General features: G+C 34.0%; 1 protein-coding gene across 12 annotated transcripts in view; it reads right to left on the bottom strand.

Moving 5' to 3' along the window:
- The window catches only part of OXR1 (oxidation resistance 1), a 445,002-nt gene that overhangs the window by 33,214 nt on the left and 386,265 nt on the right, over positions 1 to 25,523 (bottom strand). For all 12 annotated transcript variants that reach the window (XM_019467866.2, XM_019467864.2, XM_019467871.2 and 9 more), the window contains 6 exons: positions 21,869 to 21,976; positions 20,850 to 20,963; positions 14,786 to 14,938; positions 9,475 to 9,659; positions 5,490 to 6,247; positions 1,296 to 1,464 (listed from right to left, as the gene is read on the bottom strand). In XM_019467866.2, the coding sequence (XP_019323411.2) occupies positions 1,296 to 1,464; positions 5,490 to 6,247; positions 9,475 to 9,659; positions 14,786 to 14,938; positions 20,850 to 20,963; positions 21,869 to 21,976 (1,487 nt within the window). The remainder of the gene's footprint in view (positions 1 to 1,295; positions 1,465 to 5,489; positions 6,248 to 9,474; positions 9,660 to 14,785; positions 14,939 to 20,849; positions 20,964 to 21,868; positions 21,977 to 25,523) is intronic.

The following is a 25,523-nucleotide window of genomic DNA, read 5'->3' as shown; positions in this document are numbered from 1 at the left end:
TTAAAATACAAAATACACTATGCTTTATTTAAGGAGATAACAAAGCCTAATGTCAGGAAGACATTAACTCAAAAAAAATTTACTTGGCTGTATTCTGTCAAATTGTTCTCAGAAAACTATTAAGATTTTCCTTGGCATGTTTTTGAGTAAGCTCAGATGCTACCCATGATAATGTTTATCTTTAAAGAAACTAGTGATGGGAAGGGAAATTGAACCTGTGATCGTGACCTCATTCACACAATGACCTAATTATCTAAAACAGAAATAAACAATTTATAAATGTGGACATTACACAAAATTTTCCCAAGTCAATAAAAATTTAATGTGCTTAACTTTTAAATCATACTAAGAACACACAATGCATTCTTGGTTCAGAAACAGATGATCTAATCTTTTAAGTCTCTTTCTCCATTTTCAATTTTGTTTACCATAGCAAAACCTGCTGTTACAAAAGATAATTAAATCCCTGATAAACTTATTTGAGGATCAAACACACATTTCAAATATCTATGTTTGTGGCTATCAATTAGCAGGGATAAGTGATTATAGATCATTACCTACCTTGAGGTAAGAACCATACTATTTATTTTTTTTATTTTTATTTTTTTTATTTATTTTTGAGACAGAGACAGAGCATGAACGGGGGAGGGTCAGAGAGAGAGGGAGACACAGAATCAGAAACAGGCTCCAGGCTCTGAGCTGTCAGCAGAGAGCCCAATGCGGGGCTCGAACTCACGGACCGTGAGATCATGACCTGAGCCGAAGTCGGACGCTTAACCGACTGAGCCACCCAGGCACCCCAAGAACCATACTATTTAATATTCTGATGAAATTTCTTGCTCTATGACATTTTAGCTACCTAAAATTCACTTTTTTTTTTTTTTTTTTTTTTTTTTTTGCATTAAACCACAAAGAGGAATAAAATTTAAACTGGGGTAAGTTAAGGGACACCTAGGTGGTTTAGTCTGTTAAGCATCAGACTTCGGATCAGGTCATGATCTCAGTTCATGAGTCTGAGCCGCACACTGGGCTCCCTGCTGTCAGCAAGGAGCAGCAGCACAGAGCCTACTTTGGATCCTTTGTCCCCCCCCTCTCTACTGCCCCTACCCAGCTCATGCTCTCTCAAAAAAAAATGTATTAAAAAAAAGGGGGGTAAATTAAAAAACACAAAATAGGAGTTAAATTATTTTTAAAAGATTTGATGTCAAGTTTTTAAAAGTACTTTTCTACTGGTGTTAAGTGATATGTAAGATAATTTTAATTCAAGCAGTCTCAATAATGTTTTTGTTTTTTACCTTTCTTGTGGCACAGCAAACCAATATTCGTGTTTCTTATCTCTCTGTGCATACTGTTGCATTGTTGCACTTGCTTGAGAAACAAATGTTTTCCTCATTGGTTTTCCAACTCTGAGACATAAGAACTTATGCAATCGATGCCTTCTCTTTTCTTTTAAAAGTGCAGAACCTAGAAATGAGATACAAATAGAATTCATTCCATTCTCATATACCATGCTTAAAAAATTCAGATAAAGTGATGTTTATCTCCAAACTTCTAACAAATATAGAATAAAATTTTAATTTACTGACACTTACTTAGATGAATTTTAAGGAACTTTTATTTTCTTCCAAAGGTAACGTGACAGGTACAACCAGACCAATGAACTAGCACCCAAGTAATGAACTGAAAGTATGTCTAAGCGCATTAAGAAAAAAATGTGAAAGTTTCAGCAACTCTTCTATTAAATTTTTGTGTGGAACAACCATATTAAAGTAATTATATGCACAAACATAATTTTCTGCATGTTCTCTATCAACCTTCTAGAATAATATCTAAAAATATTTGCAGAACTTTAAAAGGTTTACTTTTCATATAGTTGTAATAAACAAAAATTTACTAAAAAAAGTTTCTGAAGCTTTTACATATATATGATATAACAGTCAAAAATATGCTGGACTCAGCCATCTGGACAGTTTATTAAGCCTGAATTATCTCTAACTTCCCAAATAGAGATATCGACGTAAGGTACACTGAGGGTCTGACACTATGAATGAATTCAGGATTTTGGACATGATGTTTCCGAAGTTCGCATACTATGGAAGAATAAGCACTTTACAGTCAGGAGAGCTGGGTACTAGTCATGGCTTTCTTCTGTACAATACTGCAAAAGGTGCATAATCTATATGAGCCCCAATATTTGCATCTGATTAAAAGAGTGAACCTTTACCATTTTCCCCACAAATATATTCCACAGCTGTGTACCTATTAAATCATGCTATATTATAAAGTCACTAAAAATTAGAAACCTGGATTATTTCCCTATGACAGAACTTCTAGCTACTTAACATCATATCCCACACCCCAAAACCCCACTAAAATGAAAGTAATCTACCACATTAGGTTAAACAGAATCCCTCACTTTATCTTTTTCAAAGGTTTCAAAATATAAGGCAACCGTAAGACACAAGGATATCAAATAAAGATACTCACACCAGCATTCTTTACAATATCAAAGACAGGAAATAACATGAATTGTTAATAACAATTGAATGTCTTAACAATATGCAAGTTGTTAAAATATAGGGCCATTAAAAACCATATTTTCAAAAACTATAATGACTTGGGAAATTATTCATGACACAAAATATTAAGTAAATAAAGGATACAACACTATCATCCTGATTTTATATAAAAAATATCTATGTATAGATACTTACAAATATCAAAATCGTATACATGTGTATTTAAATGTGTGTGTACACACACATACACACCAAAAATAAATGTAACAATTGTTAACAATGAGTATTTCATTGATGAATTTCAGGTAATTTTTATCAATTTTCTAAAAATTTCCTATACTTGTCAAATGTTCTTTAATGAACATTAGTTCTGAATAAGGAAAAAGGTATTACAAAGGAACTATTCATATTCAATCTTTTATAGAATTTTATTTGAGCAAATTAATTCTTTAACATCTACTGAATACAATCTTTAGATCATTAGGATATCTAAAAAAGATGGTGCAAAGAAAATTCAGTACGTATTTTAAAAACTGAACCAAACTCTGATGTATTGCTGGTGGAAATATAAAATGTGCAGCCATTGTGAAAACAGTTTGGGCGTTCCTCAAAAAATTAAACAGAGAAATACCATAGGATCCAGCTAATCTACTGTTGGGTATATATCCAAAAAAAATGGAAAAGATGGATGTGAGCAGATATTTGTACACTAATGTTCAGAGCAGCATTATTCACAATGGCCAAAAGGTGGAAACAACCCAAATGTACATTAACAAATGAATACATAAAAACAATGTGTTATGTATAGTTAACCCTTGAATGAGACAAGGTTACGGACACCAACCCCCAACACAGTCAAAAATCTGCATATAACGTTTGACTCACCCAAAACTTAACTACTAATAGCCTACTGTTGACTGGAAGCTTTACCCATAATATAAACACTTGATTCACACAGGTTTTGTATGTTATATGTATTATACTCTGTATTCTTACAATAAAGTAAGCTAGAGAAAAGAAAATGTTAAGAAAATCCTAACGGGTACATGGGTGCATTAAGCATCTGACTTGATTTCGGCTCAGGTCAAGATCTCACAGTTTGAGTTCAAGCCCCGCATCGGCTCCGTGCTGACAGTGGGGAGCTTGCTTGGGATTCATATTCCCTCTCTCTCTGTCTCTGTCTCTCTCCCTGCCCCTCCCCTGCTTGTGTGCTCTCTTTCTCAAAATAAACATTAAAAAAAGAAAATCATGAGGTGGCTGGGTGGCTCAGTTGGTTAAGCGACTGACTGGCTCAGGTCATGATCTCATGATTCCACGAGTTCGAACCCTGCATCAGGCTCTGGGCAGACAGCTCAGAGCCTGGAGCCTGCTTCAGATTCTGTGTCTCCCTCTCTCTCTGTCCCTCCCCGACTCACATACTCTCTCTCAAAAATAAATAAATATTAAAAAAAAAAAAGAAAAAAGAAAAGAAAATCATAAGAAAAAAATACATTTACAGTATTGTACTGTAATAAAAAAAAATCATGTATAAGGGGACCTGCACAGTTCAAACCCATGTTGTTCAAGGGTCAACTGCATAATAGAGTATTATTCAGCTTTAAAAAGAAGCAAATTTTCATACATGCCACACCAAAGATAAAACTTAAAAGTCATTGTGCTAGGGGTAATAAGCCACGTACAGAAGAACAAATATTGTTATGACTCCACTTATATGAGTTGCCTCATATATAGACAGAAGTTCACAGAGACAAAAAGTAGAATGGTGGTTGCCAGGAGGTGAGGGGAGGGGAGGGGAGAATGAGGAGTTACTACTTCACGGGTGCAGGATACCTTTTCTGTTTGGAAAGATGATAAAGTTCTGGAAATGGCTAGCGGTGATGACTGCACAACATGAAGGTACTTAATGCCACTAAAATTTACACTTAAAAATGGTTACTACGGTAAACTTTATTTCAGCAATAAATTATTGAATTTAAGTTTTATAATTTCATACATAAATTGGATTGATTAGAATCAATATTCTGCCAGAATATCAGAAATGCTGGGTAGGTTCCCTGAAGTACACCCCATTACGTATTAAGTGGAAGCAGTGCACATTAGAAAACAACATGGTCTACTTTTCACTAAGTAAACTACTAAAAACCCAACTGAAAGAGAAATGGCGTTTTAATTTATTATTCTTGGTGCTTTATAAAGGGAAATGTTTAATCAGACAATGATGAACTTCCAGATACTTGGAATAATTTCAGAAATAAATTTGTACGTCTAATTGCGCTTTTTTAAAAAAAGGTACAATTACAAACTTTGGCAATTACACTATTACAATTACAAACTGCAATTACATTATTTTATGCGCAATGAAAAAAGACCTTTTAATGAGGTAACATACCAAGAACTAAGAGAAATGGAGAAATCAAAGGTATTCCAGAACTTGTGTGCATTTTCAAGAAATTAATTGTTTAAAGATAGAACACAGGGGCGCCTGGGTGGCGCAGTCGGTTAAGCGTCCGACTTCAGCCAGGTCACGATCTCGCGGTCCGTGAGTTCGAGCCCCGCGTCAGGCTCTGGGCTGATGGCTCGGAGCCTGGAGCCTGCTTCCGATTCTGTGTCTCCCTCTCTCTCTGCCCCTCCCCCGTTCATGCTCTGTCTCTCTCTGTCCCCCCAAAAAATAAATAAAAAACGTTGAAAAAAAAAATTAAAAAAAAAAAAAATAATAAAGATAGAACACAGTCAGGAGGGTGTACACATGGTGGAAAAGATGCTCATTATGTGTATAATCCGCCATGGGATAAGGAAAGACAAGACTAGGAACTAGACACCATATACTTATCCCTGGAGAAAAGTAGCAGCCAAGGGCCACTAGATTGTCCTTCAGAGTGGCCTATGATACAGCAGCTTTTTAGTCCGTGAGGAAGGAGGAAGACAATATGCAGTAAGATGAATTAACTTTATATATTCCTTAACACTTACCTTCTATATCAGCAGTTGCTATTTTATGCTTAATTTCTTTTTGTGACACCTGTTGAATATTTTCCCTTTGCTGCTTAGTCTGTTGCATAGTATGGGTTTTCCAGAGTTTCCGGAGTTCTTCTACCTCTGCCTCGGAGTCCAGATTTTGTTCCTTTCCTTGTTTTCCTTTGTTGACAGTTTGCTTTTGTTTAAAACCTGCTGCTTCCCCAAAAGATACACTTTCTTTTTCACCCTCTTCCTGATGTAGTGAATTCTCATTAAGAAAATCCTGGTCTGCATTTCCTTTTATACTTGTGCTTTGTTCTTTAGAGCCTGGTATCTCTTGAAAATTATCTGTAGCCTGATCTCCTTCCTTAATGGCCTTTTCAAGATTATTTACATCTGTTTTAAGAGAAGAAGTCCCAACTTCATTTGTAGAATGTCCAGAATCAGATTTTAAGTGATCAGTAGTAGTAGAAGACTCTGATATGGCTGTTAAACATTCTCCACCACTTTGATTGACAGTTTGCACAGATTCTGATGACGCACCAGATGATTTATCTTGTCGAAGCTCATCTGAAGAGACAAGCTCCTCTCGTATGGGAGAGAGTTCCGATTCTGTGAACACATCTTCAGAAAGAGACTCCTCGGTGCTCCTGGGAGCAGTGCTGGCACTATCATTACCTGCATCACGGGTTCTTGAGTCTATTTCATCAGTATTACTTCTTGTCATTTTCTTTAAATGGCAGAAATCCCTTCCTGATAACTGATCTATCTCTCTGTTAATAAACAAAATTAAAAGTTATTACTTTTTAAGTTGCAGTATTTTATTTCCCACAAACTTAACACTCAATTAGTACTAAAAAGGTTTCTCTAAAAGGGATATATCACTTAATAGCATATCAAAATTTGATTTATACTGATAGGCCAAATAATTAAGTCAAGCTTTTGCAATAATTTAAGATCTGGGAAACATCAATGTAAGATTTCCAAATTGAATTCATCTACCTGAAAAGAGGTTGAAGATGTAACTTTTGGGTGAAGCTATAATTCTACACTAAAAATTATTCATTAATGGAACATGGAAAATTAGCTTAGATAAAATTTTGATTAAAATTTTAAATGTCTTGGGGCGCCTGGGTGGCGCAGTCGGTTAAGCGTCCGACTTCAGCCAGGTCACGATCTCGCGGTCCGTGAGTTCGAGCCCCGCGTCAGGCTCTGGGCTGATGGCTCGGAGCCTGGAGCCTGTTTCCAATTCTGTGTCTCCCTCTCTCTCTGCCCCTCCCCCGTTCATGCTCTGTCTCTCTCTGTCCCAAAAATAAATGAAAAACGTTGAAAAAAAAAAATTTAAAAAAAAAAATAAAATTTTAAATGTCTTGATAAAGAAAAAAATACATTGATATTACCCACATGGATACATGAACACCCAGTGCTTATTTATTTACATAGATATTTGTAATCTATTTGAATACAGATTGCACTAAAATATTAGGCTCAAATGCAAAGCTGAAGACCAACTGGAATAGAACTGAGGCAGTACTTACTGGAATTCTTCAGGCTACCAGAAACCACTCTTAGTTCAGAGAAAACTTGTTCATCTAAAGGTTCAGATACTAGATATGTGAATGGTTTATATTCTATTAAGACTTCCATATTTAGTGGCATTTGTAGATATGAGCACTAATGTTCAAAGTTAGATAGTTTAAGTTCTATAAGGAGGTAGTATAAACATCTATATAAAGCATGAAATAAAAGTCAGAAATTTAAAATGATGGTTAAAAGCAGTTTGTGACAAAAGGAAATTATAGTAGTTCTGACTGGAGAAACCAAGAACATTTGTTTAAGAATAGAAAAAAACAGGAATGTAAGCTGAAACAAAAATAACTGGCTGTCTCTGGATGGTGAAGCTGGATAATACTTTTATTCTTTTTTGATATTTTTCAAATTTCATAGAAGTATGTACAATTTTTATAACTAGAATAGGTAAAATGTATTTTTTAAAAAGGTGTTAGTTGAATTACAATTCATATATCTCTCTCCCTCCCTTATATCTGATTCACCTTAGGAGACACAAGCACGTGATTTGTGCTATTAAAAATGTAATAGTGTCATCTACTGGTGATCCATTCAAATTGCATATATAGGGTCTTGGAACTTGGCAAAAGGCAAAATTTTGAGAAACTGTATATGAACATTTACTTTTTTTAAACTTTTTTTTAATGTTTATTTATTTTTTTAAGACAGAGGCAGAGCATGAACAGGGGAGGGGCAGAGAGAGAGAACAAGACACAGAATTTGAAACAGGCTCCAGGCTCTGAGCTGTCAGCACAGAGCCCGACGTGGGGCTCGAACCCACAAACTGTGAGATCATGACCTGAGGTGAAGTCAGATGCTTACTAAGACCCTTAGGTAAGAGACAAAATTAATAAATGTAAGCGAATCTATGTTTGAATAAAGGCTGTAAAACCTTCACAGTTAATATGCTAAAAGACTAAATATTTATTTCTGTCAATGATGCTGCTCCTGCTTAACACGGTTCCAGAACAATACCTTTGAAATCAACTTCCCAAGCAGAAGATGGAAGAAAATCAATCAAATCTTATAAGTCAGTTTTGCTACACATGACATTACTCTGCAAAACTACTTGCTTTATTTATCTGATTTGCTGCCAAATAATGTTTTTAATTAATTTATAAGGCAAGAACTGAAAAGACGCTTCTTCTTGGAGGAATTTTTTAAATGTTTGGACCAAATGTATGGTCTTTCCAGGTGACATTCTAAATTATAAAATAGCGATCTGCAAAAAAGAGGAGCTCTACATCATCCTGGTGGAATACTTACAGATCATTCAGCATAAGAGAATCCCAAAGAATCATAATAAAAATCTCAACCGTGACTGACAATATACGCATACATATATAATCTTGTTTTTCTTTTAACCGAATCCTTTACTCCTTTATCTTTGTTTCATCCCTCCACCCACTTCAACAATACTTACTTGCTCAAAGTGACTTTGGATGATGATCTACAAAAATAACTAAAGTAGAGGATATTCTGGGAATTATCTGCACCTCTACAGAGGAGTTTACCAAGCCAAAATACTATCTATTGGATGGAAAGTATAATGGACACTTCTTGAATAAGGGATTTTATTCTACCACAGGTATCCTAACAACTCATGTACTCTGCCTCAGAAACAAAAATAATTTGCTCCTTTCCTAGCTAAGCAGTTCTGTACCACACGAGTTAATTTTAGAACAATGATCCACATCCCTGTGGGCTAATAAAGGAACATATATCTTTGGCTCAGTTCAAGTGAAGCCATTTTTAAATGGTTGACAAAGTATGTATGGAAGAATAGAGGGTGTTCTTTTGTTACATATCAATTTTCTTCCTTTCTTCTTCTCCTTCCTTTTTTGGTATACTGTCTTCTTCCCCTTTTATTTCTTATTCCTCCTTTTTCTCTCTGGTCATTCCTGTGGTCAAGCACGTCACTTTCAAAGGCTGTGCTGAGCTGCAGTCTTATACCTATGTTATTTGAATCCTACAAATCCCTTGACCAGTATATTCCAAGGTTAACTCTTTCAAGATTAACTGAGGAAGAATGATGCTCATGTGATCTCCCCCATATCCCACACTGGACTCTTCAGGCTCTTGTAAGAAAAATCTGAAAGCTACACTAGTTCACTCGTATTACCTTATATTAGTCACAGAAATAATTTAAAATTCTGTGTCTTTATAAAAAGAGCTGGTAAACACTAAATTAAATGAGGTTTATAGGTTACTTTAAACATCCAGTTCTCTGACAAAATATACAAATATAAACCTAAAACAATTCCTAATTGTTTAAGGTGTGTTAAGAATAATCTTTTCAATACTACATATACTTTTTCATTATTGACAAAATGAAAAGCAGTTATAATAAAAAAAATACTAAAGAGTATTCGACAAGGGCCAACTATCTAGATGTAATAAAATCACAAAAGAGAATAAATACCAATCTTACATGGGTAAAGATTCCTTTATTTTGCTATCCAAAATTTCTTTGTACATTGCAGCTGACATCACCTCTTCCATTGGACACATGATGCCATATTCCTCACAGCCATTCTCTTGAACCAAAGGGTCAGTTTTATGTGGATCAAACATTATATTATTTGGTGTAACCAGCAGCACACCACTGACTGTGCCCTAAGATGAAAAAAGACAATAACATTTAATCTTCAAAGCTTAAATTTTCACAAAGTAGTCTAGCTGTTTTTACTACTTTTCTTCTGAAGTTAGGCCTTCTGTTATATATAAAAGTAGTACATTCAAGCACTATGACACTCTCATGAAAACATTTTATACGTTTTACACTAATTTACATTCTGCTTCCTGTGCTGTTCCCTCACTAGAGGTACCAAATATAGTTTCATATACATGATGCAGGTTTAATAAATTATGTGTTGATGATTCAATACAAGGGAAAAATAGCATAATCTCTTTAAAATATTCTTTAAAAAAAGTCTCTGTTTCAACTTGCCTCTGTTACTGCCTAGCTATTTGACTTGGGGCATGCAAAGTTTCAGTTCCTTCATCTGTAAGAATAGGCATAGTGATCATTTTAATTTAATCACGAAAAACTATGAAATTTCAAATACATTTAATAAATAGCAATATAAATACGAAGAGTCCAACCTCTCAATTTAAAAAGGAGCAAATTAAAATCCATAGGAAGCCGATCCCACTAATATTAGCTAATACTTATTGAAAGCTCTGTATGTATCACACTTTATATAAATCATTGTCTATTTGATCTTCACAATCATAGCTATGAGATGATTATACTGATGGGAAAATTAAGGTTGTTGAGAGGCTAGACAACTTATCCTCAGTAATAAATAACATGGCTAACTGAAAAGCAGAGGAATCAAGATTAAAAATCCAGGCAGTCTGTGCTTTTTACTAAAATCCTTCCACATTTGAGTATAAACTACAGTCACTCCAAATGTGCTAAATATTCCTTAATCCCATTTTAACTCCTATCTATTACCATATTCCGTAAGTATAAAAGTGTAAAGCCAGACAGAATTCTAAACATAAAGTAAGTAGTTACTTCAAAGTTGTCTCATCTTTTCTTCTGAAGCTATTAAGGAGAAGAAAAACTCAAATCCCACTTGATTGGTATCATATCATCCTTCAAAGTCCATATTCAGCTCTGGCTTACCTTTTTACCTTTTACCTGGCTTAACTTTAAAAACATAAAACTTAAGTTATGACAGACACTACCATTAAAAATGATCAAGTAAAAGACTAAAAGCAGAAAACTCTACCTAAAATGGTCACCCAACTGTAAGTGGAAAAAAGTTATTGCAGATGGTTCAAGATAATAAAACATACTTATTATTTGTAGTAGCTACATGCAATATTGGATAGAAGCATATGTGTTTGCAGGCATTTTGGTGGGTTTTGGTGGCAAAAAAAGAATCGATCTAAAACTCTAAACAGCATTTGTTTTAGTTCAGACCAGGGACCACCTAAGTAGGGAGTAATTTTATATAATCCATGGCCTAATCATATTTTGAACGGTATTTTAAATAGATTCATATATATCAGTCTATATTCCTGGATCATATGCCAACAGAAGTCAAAGAGTAATGGTAAAGTATGTTGTAGGGACATTTACATTGCCACAGATAACCTACGCAATAGATAATAAAGAGTATATACAATGTAAAAATCTTAAAGATTTCAGATCTTCTATCTTCCTTACTCTATCTTGTCCTGTATAAACTTGTTATTTGAGAAGAAAAATCAAGATCAGTAAGAATTAAGGAAAGCAAACACCAAGTTTTCGGAAAAACATCAGGTCATCCTTGATTTCATAAATTTCAAGTAAGCATTAGTTTTAAATAATGGCATAATATCAGGTTCACTGGCATAACATTACACACTATCTTTCACTTTTTTTTTTTTTTGCAAAGACAATGATTATTAGGTATGTGTGACAGAAAAGGCCCAGTATTAATGATTATGCTTTAATTCAGTATACCTATTAATTCTAGAATATTGCTACTCTTAGTAGTATAACTACAGAAATCATGTGTAAAGCCTCTCAAAAACTATGCTTCTACTTCTTGGATTAGAAGAGGCTTAAAGCCCTGCCCCTTAACACTAGACTGATCAACCTGGTAATGTGAATTCCCAGGAATTCACCCTCATTTGCTGCTATTGAAGGATGTGCTAACCTATTCTTCAAGCTTCTCTTCCTCTGACTCTAGGTGGGACTCTGAGGTATTGTGTCAGATGTTACTCCCCCAAATCAAGAGTTGGCCACGAGAAACACTACTTCAACATAAAATTCACAAAAACCTTTTGAGAAAGTAACTGCTCAAATTCATCTAACCCAAGACCAAGTTTGAAATCTTACTGAAATTCATCTAACCCAAGATCAAGTTTGAAATCATAAACTCATAGTTAAGCATTCCCCCTTCATTCTTTTTAATACTGTTTCATAAATCTGGATATATTATCAGGAGCAAGAACATGTTATAGTCAGAGGTTTCAAATTAAAATATCTTCATAATCCACATGACCTTCAGAAATTTTAATCACAGATTTCTCTTTAGTATTAACAACTGTCAATCCTTTATGTGCAATTACCAGACTAATCTTCCATGGAGAAAATAAAGTCTGTCTGTAAAAGTTACCACTTACACTATAATATTTCTGTATATACTAGAAGATAAAAAACTATGATGTGGGAAACCATCCCAGCAGACTAAACGCTTGTACCAATCTTTTTTTTCAGTCTTAAGTCCACTCTAATTTAACTATTATAATTATTGTTGATAAATTTCCACAATTTTTACATAAATAACCTTTACTACAGTAAACCTATAGGAAGAGCCAGCCTCCAGCAAGTGATTAGGTTCCAAGAACACCAGGCTGCAGGTTGTTCCTAACTCTGGACAATGACTTTATCTTTGCTTTGATACTTGAATAAAAATGTTATTCAAATACTTACAGCTGAAATTCTGCTTCTAGTCAAGAACTAATTCTGCCTAAAACTACTAAAACCATACACACACACACACACACACACACACACACACACACTACATGAAAGGACTATGTGCAGCTACTAGAATGTAGGGGAGTGCCATGTGAATAAGGGAAAACAAATAAGGATGAACTCTTCAAATGCCACAGCATACTGACTGGAGAGTTTCTAGGCCAGAGGCAGAGAAAGGAAAGGAGAGATGAGCCCTTCCCATTGAGAATGCTTTGAAGGTCCACAGAAGGTCTTCTTTCAAGTTTTTAGCTGAGCACTGAATGCTACCTATGTATATGGCAACTATCCCAGGATGAGAAAAGAAGCAACACTCAAAAGAAGCAGAGGAAACAATTCACAGAGACAACAGAGAAAGGTACAGTTTGTGTTCTTAAAAAACACTCCAAAAAAACATGTAATTTACAGGGCCCCAGAAAACTCAGAAGGGAATTGTCTCAGTAAAGGGAAAAACTAGCTATAGTTGCTTTGGTTCTGCCCAACAAAACTTAAAACAAGTCATGATATGATCAAGCTGTTTCCAAAAGACAACTGAGTCACAGAAAATAGCACAAAAATAGGTAGAGAAATATAAAAATATCTGGCACCCAAGAAGATAAAATTTATATCTGATATCCAGTTAAAAATTACTAGGCATGTAAGCAAAAAGAAAAAAGTGACTCATCACAATGAGAAAAGTCAATTAACAGAAACAAATCCAGAAGTGAGAGAGAAAATAATTCACAGAAAGACATTAAAATAACTATTATAACTATACTCCATATATTCAAGAATAAATAAGATAGATTGTGCATGGTAGTTATGGAGAAGGAAGATATGAGAGCCAGTTTGAACTCACAGAGATGAAAAATATGCTCAATAGAATTAAAAGCAAACTAGACATGGCAGAAAAAACATTAAGTGACCTTAAAGGTATAGCAATTAAAACTGTTCAAAAAATAGAGAAAGAGAAAAAGAAAAAAGAACAGAGTATCAGTGAGCTATGAGACATAACATCAAACAGCCTAAAATATGCATAATTGGAATTCCCAAAGAAGAGGAGTGGATGGAGAAAAAAAAATTGAGTATGGTCCCAAATTTTCCAAATCTGATGGAAACTATAAATGCACAGATTCAAGAAGCTCAATGAATCCTCAGCAAAACAAATAGAAAAATACGCCAAGGCACACCATAAACCAATTGCTCAAAATCAGTGATGAAGAGACTATTTTATTTAAAAGATTTTTTAATGTTTATTTATTTTTGAGAGAGAGACAGAGTGCGAGTGGGGGAGGGCAGAGAGAGAGGGAGACACAGAATCCGAAGCAGGCTCCAGGCTATGAGCTCCAATCTGTCAGCACAGAGCCTGAGGCGGGGCTTGAACTCACCAACAGTGAGATCATGACCTGAACCAAAGTCGGATGCTTAACAGACTGAGCCACCCAGGCGCCCTTGAAGAGACTATTTTAAATGCAACCACAGAAAATTATCTATGTTGTACACAGCACCAAATATAAAAATTGTGTTAGAGTTCTCTTCAGAAATAGTGCAAGACAGAAAACGGGAGGTCTGAAAGAAACATCTTTGAAGTTCTGAGAGAAAAAGATAAAAACATGTGTGGCTTCTAAAGTTAATAACATACTATAGTTACTTTCTAAGTAATATCTGGAGTTTATTCTCCAATTCTGTTATTTTACTATACTCCCTCTGCACACTAGAAGTTCTTTGCATACAAAAGCAGCAAGGTGTGGCAGATGAAATATTCACACTGGGTTTGAATTCAGGCCATGACAGAGAAACCTTACCTTGGACTTTAACCGTTCCTGAAAATTTGTTTGTTTGTTTGTTTTTTTCCTGTGAAGAATGAACAGAACCACCTATTTCATAGGATTATTTTGAGTTGAGGAAATAACTAAAACATCTCATATACTTTCTGGCATACAGTAAGTATTGAATAAACAGTAGTTATCTTCTTTTTGTGTGCTATACCAAGTTTGCAAGAGTTATCACTCCAAACAGTGCCCAGAAATGGTCATTTTATATCAGCTTTTTGAAATATTCTATCAATAGCAAACTAGGGGTAATTTATTATAGTAAATTTATATCCCATTGCCTTTAACAACTGCAAAAGACCACCGGATTCTAAGTTAGTTATAAGCAAAGTCCATACAAAGTATTTCCACCAGTATCTTTTTAAAATATTCAAGCAGTTGATGTCAATAATTTAAAATGTAAATGTCAAATCGTGATATTTCAGTAATAAAGCATGATTAAAAATTCTTACCTTGCCAGTGGTAATATATTTGCAATTAATTTTAAGAAATTTCTCAGTAAATGCTTCTTCCTCCTCAGAAGTTGAAGATACAACTCGTGCAGGTCGAATACCAGTAAGAGTAGATAAGGGAGTTGCTTCTTTTGGGTGGACTACATCAGGATTCTTTAAAAAAATAAATAAAAGCACTTCAGAGAACTAAAAACAAATTAGCACATTACTAAAGCCAAACGAATAGCTTTCCCTAATTCTCATCACATTTTGGAGGTTAGCTCAAAATATTCTCATTTAAAAAAAATATACAGGAAATAGCACTGTTTTCACATTCAGTAAAGGTTTCTCACAGCTTAAACTTACATTTTCAATGATTTCTTAATGGGTTATATATTTATGAATCATCTGGAAAATGTAGGAAAACTACATCTCTTGTACCTTCATACCACACACACACGCACGCATGCACACACGCACGCACACATTCAGTTGTTCCTGAGACCATTTAATATATCCCTCAGGTGTTAGGAGCAGAGAAAAAATGGGAGTGCTTGTCTGTGATACATAGGAACTCAGCCAAAACCATTCACTGGAAGAGCCTTTTAAAATATTAAGCTACAAAGAGTTTATCAATGCCATTCTACAAGGTATTAGTATTATAAAGTAATATTAAGTAATTAGATCACAGATTCTTAACTCTTTTAGTGCCACGGACCATTCTCATAGTGAAGCCTACCTAAGGGCCTTCTTTTCAGAATGTTTTTTTCAATGCTTAAAATATAGGACTACAAAGAAAAACAATTATATTGAAACACAATTATCAAAACATATTTTAAGACTGGATATATATTTTTAACATAATAGTTATGTATACATAATTGATACATAAATGCTTCCTTATTAAACATGAAATAATAAAACCTAGTGTCGACGCTGATAATTACAATTTTGAACTAGATGGCTATAAACAATATTTCCAATATCTATAACACTAAAGTGATTTGAAAATATCTGTGAATTGTATTGGAGACACAGGCATGCAGAGTGCTACCCTACAGTTTGCTTATAGTCTTAATTTAAAAAATATATTTCAGTTAAAATTGTCTATATCCAAGTTCAGAGACTCCTTAGGACTCATGGTTCCTCCCAAAGTTCAACACTGTGTACAATGTAGGAAGGCTAGACAAATGTTCTTTATTCTTTGTTTTAAATACCTCCAGAGACACTTTACACTTCCTGAATTAACGCACAGTGTCTTGTAGAACAGTTTTCATAGCAGCAAGGTTCTTCAGAAGTTTGGGCTAAAATTAGGCACTTCGTAACTAATACCCAATAGGTTTGACTTGGCCTTTTGAAAAAATAGCCTCCTCTTCAATCTCAAAGACTCTGAAATACTTGAAAAGCACTCTCAAATTTTAACATTACTTTTTCCGCTTCAATAAATGGATTTAACTCCTTAAGTCTATATGAGGATAAAATTTTAGATTCCCTTTTTGAATTTCATATCTCTCTCCTAATATGCTGGGGTGAAATCTCTACCATTTGGGCAGATACTCGACATACATTTTTTGAAGGAAGATCAGTACAGAACGCTGCAAAATAACTATATTTAATATGTTATGATCACATTTTTGAAAACCTAAAATAGAATTAGATTTTAACAGCTGCATAACACTATTCAATCATTAATATCCATTAACAAAGTTCTCAATCTTTTTATTTTGTGATACAAACTAATCAAATATACACTCATTGAAAAAGGGATATTAGTAATAATATTGGATATTTATGATTATTTGTTACATTTAATGGCTATATGAGCCATTTAATCTTCAAATCATTGATATGGGTATATACTATTACCTTAATTTTAAAGGAAACTTATGGTTAACCAAGTTCAGTAACTTTCCCAATAAGTAAGATGAAGCTAATATGTAAACCCAACTTGTCAACACACGAACTAGTAAGCTTAACTGCAATACTATACACCTTCCCTTTCAAATATTCTTCTGAACAACTGATACATGTGCACCGGCGGAAAAAAAACCAACTCCAGAGCCATTGGAAAGCCCCTTGCAGGCTGGCACAAAACTATCAACAAATTTATGGTTGTTCAGTGACTGCCAAATCCAGCTGACAACATTACCTACTATGTAACCATATCATTCACAAAAACTATAATCAAGAAACACTGTCAAATGCTTTCCTTATATGAAGATATATCTCATTGAACATGATCTGTTAGGTTCCCTCAAAGTCTCAAATTCTGTATCTACAGCAATCTCGATTTGTCAATGCAATCCTATTAAAAAGAATATATAGATTGGCTTAGTAAATGTTCAAAGTATAGCACATAAGAGTACATTTCTTTAAAAAAAAAAAAAGCAACATTCAGAGGAATTGTAATTAGATCTCATAATAACTTACATACATGTACATTACCCAAATGATCAGTATCTCTATGTAGCTGGTTTTGACTGGTATTTACAGATTCTGATTCTTAATGCAGTGAGTTGGAAGCTCATCAGGGCTTTGTGAAGTTTCTTTGTGCAATTCTGTTTTAGCCACTAGGGATAGAAAGGTCCTTAAAAGTAAAGAGTATAAACATCTATCTACTGAGCCTCAATCATTGCCCCGAATATTCAAATGTGCAAAAAGCAAAGCATTGCTAGACCAAGTGAACCGAAAAGGTTGACTTATGGTCATCTTTTTTTGTACAATATGATTAAATATTACACATTTTGATATTCCAGCTATAAAGTGGTAATAAAGAATATGAGCTCTGGATCAGACTACTTGGTTTGGAATCCTAACTCAGCTACTAGCTAACCGAAGGACCTCAGACACAAATTACTTAACATCTCTCCCTCAGTTTCCTTATATGTAAAATAAACACTGTTATTGGTCAGGTACCAGAAGAAGCTGGTGGCATATCAACTTGAGTTAATTTAGAGAGTTTAAAAATGGAACTATTTACAAAAGTATTATGCAGCGTATATGAACAACAGAGGCTTCCTTATCATCCATAGGCCTAAAAAGGTTAAGGGGAGAAACAGATACCTACAGAGGGATCTGTGGAAAGGGTTGTCTGATGAGATGAGAGGTTGGAGAATGCAGCCACTCTGAAGTGACCTTGTAGGGAGGGAGTTAGGAGAATAAATATGCCCCTTTCTCGCTTCTTTCGTCTTATCTTCTGCCAATGTTCTCGAAAAACCAAAACCAGGAAAAGCAGGTCTAGGGAGCCTGCTGATATAGTCTAAAGCCCAAAAGAGGATAGAAAAGGATGCAGAATTGGTCCAGAAGAAAAAAAAACAAAAACAAAAACAAATCAAAACAAAACAAAACAAAAAAAAACCAGCCAGGCCAAGTTGAGGTTGGGAATAAATGACAATACTTACTGACACACGGTAAATTTTAGCTATTTATTTTTTATTTACACTTAACATTGGTTCCACCCCTTTCCATGTTTCTTCACCAATATGTGAAGAAAAAAAAAATGTGAGAAAATTGTTTGACCCTGGAAATTCTCAAAGATAATATTTTTATGCGATAATTATTTAAAAACCCCACTGAGATCCTTTATACTAACAAAGCCAGGAACCTATCATTTTTAGCTTCATTGGTAAGCCACTCAACAGCTGAACATTCAGAAAACTACAGGTGATTATTAGAAATATAAACTCTGACAATTTCTGGGAAAAACATGTGACAATAATACTAAATGAGTTGTATCTAATACAACGTAAGATCCTTGCTTCTAAGGGACTTAGAATGGCAGACATAAATCCAATGATTATAATACAGAGCTATAAATACTTGAAATATATAGAAAGTTACATAGGAATATTATCTTGGGAGTCTAGTAATTAACATAGTTCTAGGTAAAAAAAATACAGTTTATGAAATTGCCGTTCAAAATAATTATTTCTAACTATTGCCTATAATCAATAGGGAAAACTTCAAGAACTCAATGTTTCTTAACTCCTTCCTGGATCCATCCTAGAGAGAAAGAACTTATTCATTATGACCAGTTATATTAGAGGATACTTTTTGGGCATCTTTGACAGCAGTTGAGTCACTACAGATTAAAAGGTCATTCATATGCCTTTTTATTTTCTCCCTCTATTTCACTAGCATGGCAAAAGTGAGGAAGAGAGCATTTCACACAGGAGAAGGCCTGGCCTTGTTGCTCCCTTGAGTTTCAGCATTCTCTTCTTTCTGATCTTGTGCCTTTCAAGAAAGTCAGTTGGTAGGAAGATTCAGGTTAAGGATGAGGGACAGAAAAGGACCCCATAGACTTTTTGTCAGGCACAATGCTACAGTTGTTTCCACAATTTCGCTTTAGGCTTTGAAAAAGAAGGTAAATTAACCTAACGCTACATCTCCTTTGCTGCTGCACTCCTTGTGAGTACAGCTCTTTGTAAGTCTTATGGGAAAATAGCATGGCTATGTTCAAAAACATATTCTTAGATCATTTAGTCCAGCAATACCTACTCATTAGAACCTGACTTCCACATTCATCAACAGTGAAAAACAGAATATATTCCTTTCATGTGACTGCATTCTAAAGTACAGTGCTGTCATATTTATATAAATAAGATATCCAACAAATACATATTTGAAAATGACCCCACTTCTCTCTCTCTCTCTCACACACACACACACAGTCCCTGGGCAAAGTAAAAAACACTTATCAATATATCATGTACTTTATTCCAAGAAAGAAGTGCAACTAGTTTAACAACAGAGGTTAGAAACCAATGTCTAATAATTTGTAGGCAAATTAACATTAATAATTTGTATTTTCTTACTCATAGGTCATTTGGTATCTTAAACTGTGAGTGCAAACCGGGCAGAGAAAAAAAGGATGTCTCCTAAAGCAGGCAAGGCAACACCAAAAAATCTCCCACAGGAATTTAGGCATTTAATATACGAGTAGCCTTTTATATATAACCATAATCTTTAAGCCATCATGAAAATGGGAAGTCATGATTAGTATGAATTTACAAAAAAAGGCACAAAAATATAATTCCTTTCAGAGAGATTTTAATCAAAATTATTAAATACCATTTGGTCCTTTAAAATTCATTTGTAAAATGTAACTTATATAGAACATTCCTTGAAAATGCTAGGTAAATCAATCCACTATTAATTGCTAAGAATACTTAGAAGAATGGTTAAATGACAAATTATTTAAATTTTTTTTAACATTTATTCATTTCTGAGAGACAGAGAGAGACACAGCATGATTAGGGGAGGGGCAGAGAGAGAGAGAGTGGGAGACACAGAATCTGAAGCAGGCTCCAGGTCTGAGCTGTCAGCACAGAGCCACTCACGATGCGAGTTCATGACCTGAGCTGAAGTTGGATGCCCAACCGACTGAGCCACCCAGGCACCCCAAGATGATAAATTATTTAAAACTGTTTATTTTTTAGAGAGTGCACATGTGTCGGTGAGAGACAAAGAGAGAGTGAGAGAGAGAATCCTGAGTAGGCTCTGTGCTCACAGAGCCTGCTTTGGATGTGGGGCTCAATCTCACCAACCGTGAGAAATCAAGAGTCAGATGCTTAACTGACGGAACCACACAGCTGCCCTGATAAATTATTCTTTAAAAGGCAGTGTGTCAAAAATAAACTCAAGTGTTCTAGGTAAATAAAAACAGTGACAGAAAACTGAAATAAAAATTAATTGGGCATGGACTTCCTATCATGAAATTGTCATGTATGTCAGGTAAAACTCCTTCTTTAAATTATTATATGGCATTTATAAGACAGAGTTGATGAATATCTTTGGACTACCACCAATAACAACAGTGAGATAATTTAAGCTGTTTGGTTTAATAAGCATGTTCCCTTTAAGACCTGTTATGTAACAAAAAAAAAAACAAAACAAAACAAAAAAACAACTGTTATGTAACAGAATAAAAAGGTAAACTTTGGTTTTAACCATAGTCAAAATAGAATAAAAAACAATGAAGATATATATATATATATATATATATATATATATATATACACACACACACACACACACACACAGTGAGATTTCTTCATAGTTATCTTTGAAAAGTAGGGACACTTACAGTGGCCTTATCAAATTCAGCCTCGGAAGATGTTGGTGACAGAGGACTTATGGGACTTAAAGATGGAGAGCTCTCAACACTGGATACATATTCAGGATCAGGAACATATAAAACCTGCAAGAAAACATTCAAATGAAGATTCACTCAAACTGAAATATTAACAACTGAATTGTGTTCTATAGGCAAGTACCATTAACGACCTTCACCAATAAACAGAAAATAAAAATATTCAGATTTAAAGAATATTTATTACAATAATTCTAACAACACAAAAAAAGATATTTATATTCTATTTAGACAAGTTTGATATAAATAGTGTCAAAGTCAGGGTAGGGAAACAATAATTATCATATACTATGGGTGTTCCTCTTACAGGACAATTTGGTAACAGCTAACAAAATTTAAAATGCATGTATCATTTAACTCATCAATTTTACTTCTAGGACTTTACAGAAACTCCTGCATATATAAAAAAGAGCGAGATGTACAACAGTGTTCTCTACATCAATGTTTATAATAACAAAAGAGCTGAAACGGTGTAAAGTTACTGCATCTTGTTAATATGTCAATATAGTGCAACACTACCTACACATGAAAAAGTCTGAGGTGAAGCCACACTTAAATATTTTCTAAGAATCAAGGTTAAATTAAGACAAAAAGAAAAAAAGAGATAGAAAGGCTTCTGGAAGAGGATACAAACTGTAAATGTGGTTGCTTCTAGAAAAGGAAACTAGAAGTCGAAGATGGGATAACTTACCTTTAAAAATTTTTGAGTTTTTTATCATGTACATGCTATTGCTTTGAGTATTTTAGTAAGATAATTCACAATTATTTTCAATTTGTATTAAAAAAATTAATATGCATACAAATGACAATTTTCTCTTCTAGAGCCAATATGATTTGTTCAAAACATGCATAAAATTATTCCTAAAATTTCCATATTATTAACTATACTTCAATGGATAATTTCTGTCTTACCACTTAATGCTTCTAAGTACCAATCATTAAAAAAAAGATACCTGTCCAGTAACAACTGCTCGGGAGAATAACTTATTTAATTGAACAAGCTCGTTGGGCGTTGTATCAAATTTCAGGGCTATACTATTCAAAGAATCCCTTGATTCAACCTGTTTAAAAGAAAAAATAAATTATTTGAATCTGTTAAAACAGAAAAGCTACAACCTGATGTTTAATACCATTAATATGTCTGTGGACCAAACTCACATTTGATTAACAAGTGGTATTTTCCTCTTTAGATATAGGATAACTTGAGAAATTTTGTGTTTTGTTAGCAGATGGTCTCAACCTATTATGATACAGTGTGTATGCTTTATCACAGTATATCATAATTATATGTGGGCCTCTACTGCAAGTAATTTCAAAATACACAATATAATTTACAAAACACAAATGATTTTTATTTCACAAAGGCTTTAAAAATGTACTATTCCTTTAAATAGTTTCTAACACGTATGAAACCTAGAAACATACAAATTTTATTTTAGCCAAGAATGTTTGTATTAAACTGAAAATACTGTATCTATATGTTTATATTAAACTGAAAATATTATACCTTTATGTTTATATTCTGCTATTTAAACATGCAAATTAGATAATATTTGAACCAAAATTTAGCAATCTACTTCTAAATCATTAGTATATTTCAATGATTGTATTTACAGAAATCTTAAGTCATGGGATTTTGCCAATTATCCTGAAAGAAAAAGTCATTTGATCAGTCAGTATATGCCTTTGGAGTCCTCTATACATAAGGCATTATAAGAGCTCTATAGGACAAAATTAAGCGTAACTAAGTGGTATTAGTGCACAAGGGATTTACAATATAGTTGAAAAATAAGAAAGACAAAAAAGGTTTCAAGAAAGATGAAGAGCAATTTAAATGAAACAAATATAACAGAAGTTCCGAGTATAGATAGTGCAACACATTTGCTACAAATTGTCCAAGGAAGACTTTATTAAAAAGATTTAAAAGCTAGATTTTGAAGAAGGAATAGGAATTTGAGAAGTAGAAGGAAAGAACATTCAAAGCGAAGAGAATAGGACTGACACGGTCAGGAGACAGAAAAGTACAAAACACTTTTGTGTGATACTATTTCTTCCCCCTAAACCACCCAAAGAGTACACTATTGAGTTTAAGATTTTAGGAAGGTGAGTTACTAGAGTTAATTCTAAAAAAGGATGAGATTGAAAGGGCATTTAGAATTAGGCTGTAGAAAACTTTGAAAGTTAGGAAAAGTAGCTAGGTATATAATGTAAAAAAAAAAAATAGCATGTATTTTTTTCTTTGATGGTTATATAAAACCAAATCTGTGACAAATACATTGGATAATAAACTAGTTCTGCTTCCTTCTGTGCAAACGTTCTCATCTATGTAATGAGATGACCTATCACTTAGCCTATTGAGATGATATAGGCAGGTCTCTGTAAACAAATTATATTTTGCAGTAACATCTGTAAGTTTACAAAGTACTTTCATATAATCACATTTTATCCATACAATGATCCTTTTAGATGGGATGATGAACGTAATAAAAATCATCAATAATTATAAAGTGAAGAAGCTACATGGCCTGAGTAGCAACAGGTCTAGGACTAATGAGATAAGAGAAGAAAAACCAATTTAACACTGCAGTAAATGAGGTTGAAAGTAATAAAAAATGTAAAGGACGAGATTAAGGTTTATAAGGTTTCCAACTAAGACTCACGAAAGCGCTCATGGATTGAATGAGGCTGCAATGGTGGTGGTGGTAGTAGCAGTAGTAGCAGGTCAGGGGAGCGAATGGTAATAAGCAATTGAGGTTGAATCCCAAAATTCCAACCTGGACGAATAACAAACTGAAGGGAAATGGAAACAAGAAAATGGAGCATTGGGCAAGGATGGAGAAATTGGTGAGAGGTTTCCTACAGTGCGTTAAGTATAAAGTGACAGTGGGAAATACATGCATGTAGAAAGGCAGGAATAGAAAAAATTTGGGTTCTCACTCCACACAGTTTTAAATTCCTTAAGATCTCCAGGTAATGGAATCTGTAAGTGGAAAAGTGAAAAGAAACATGGGACCACTTACATTTGGAATCAAGAAGAGCAGAAATAGCCAGTAAGAGATGGAAGATACAGTCAAAATAACAGCAATACCAGGGCAATGTGCAATTAGTTTCAAGCACAGAGAAAAAAAAAGGGGAGATATAATAAAAAAAAAAAAAAAGATGGGTGACCATCTTTCAGAATTATGAATGGCATACTCCTTAGACTGAAGACACACACTGAAGTAAAAATATGTCTGAATCTAGACTTATCACCGTGGCACTGCAGAACTGTAATGAAAAAGGAAACTCCAAGAACAATCTTAAAACAAGACGACTGCCTAAAAATTAATAAAAAGGCAACAGAGGGACATAGGACACTGGATTACAATATGGAAAGTGTTGTGTGAGAAAAGAACTCTCAGCCTGATAATTAACAGACTGGTGAACTCCCAGGAATGAGGGTGCAGTGAAGACTTTGCAGACATTGTCTAATTATCCATTCCCAGATCCTCACTGAAAATAACTTAAAACGGAGGAAAATAAAATCAGAAGGAACAATGGGCAAAAAGCAACAAAGAAAAGGCCAGAGTTTGAGAATTAGAAAATTATTAGTGACCTTGGAAAAGGCTCTTTCATGATAAAGGTATACAAATATTAAGTTAACTAGGAATAAAATGATAATGTATAGCATTTTCACGGTCTACTCTGGATTCCTACTTAAAGTGATTTCACAATGAAAAACAGTATGTACGTGTGTATATGCAAATATATACACACATATACATATGCATGATTTTAATTTTAAAGCTACGATGCAATGATTAATATATAATACATTTAGGTGGTTTAAAATGTATTTAAGCTATATCATAAATATTTCAGAACAAATTTTGAGAGTACATTATATTAAAAGTTTTATTTTAAGAGAAATATAGGGAGAAATATATTTTCCTAAATATAAAAATCATGTCATATATTTTATATAAAGATGCTATATGAAAATTTTATAAAACTATAACAAGAATAGAATATAAGATAATAAAATCTTAGTTTTAGAAATACATTTCTTTCTTCTAGGATATGGCATAGGGAATAAACAAAGAACTTAAAAAACAAGGGGAAAAAGTCTAAACAAAGACCTGCAAAAGGATGTTTTATAACTTTTCTGGTTAATACTTGATTATTTCCAAAAGGTCACGTATAATGTTAAGACAAAATATAATTTCAAGTTTCAATTAACCTCCCCCCACAAAATAATGGTTCTTTTTTTTTTTTTTCCAACGTTTTTTATTTATTTTTGGGACAGAGAGAGACAGAGCATGAACGGGGGAGGGTCAGAGAGAGAGGGAGACACAGAATCAGAAACAGGCTCCAGGCTCTGAGCCATCAGCCCAGAGCCTGACGCGGGGCTCGAACTCACGGACCGCGAGATCGTGACCTGGCTGAAGTCGGACGCTTAACCGACTGCGCCACCCAGGCGCCCCAAAATAATGGTTCTTAAGTTAAATTTAACTTTGCTACAGATAACACAAGTTTTATTGAATTACAAGAAAAGAATGGTAAACTCCTAAAATTAAAAACAAACTAAACTTTCACAATTCTTCACAATCACACAATTACATGTATAGA

Source organism: Panthera pardus, unplaced genomic scaffold (assembly GCF_024362965.1).
Source record: "Panthera pardus isolate Hobbes unplaced genomic scaffold, ASM2436296v1 HiC_scaffold_7, whole genome shotgun sequence".
NCBI lineage: Eukaryota > Metazoa > Chordata > Mammalia > Carnivora > Felidae > Panthera > Panthera pardus.
The sequence above is the reverse complement of the archived record's forward strand: the minus strand, read 5'-3'. Positions and strand labels throughout refer to the sequence as shown.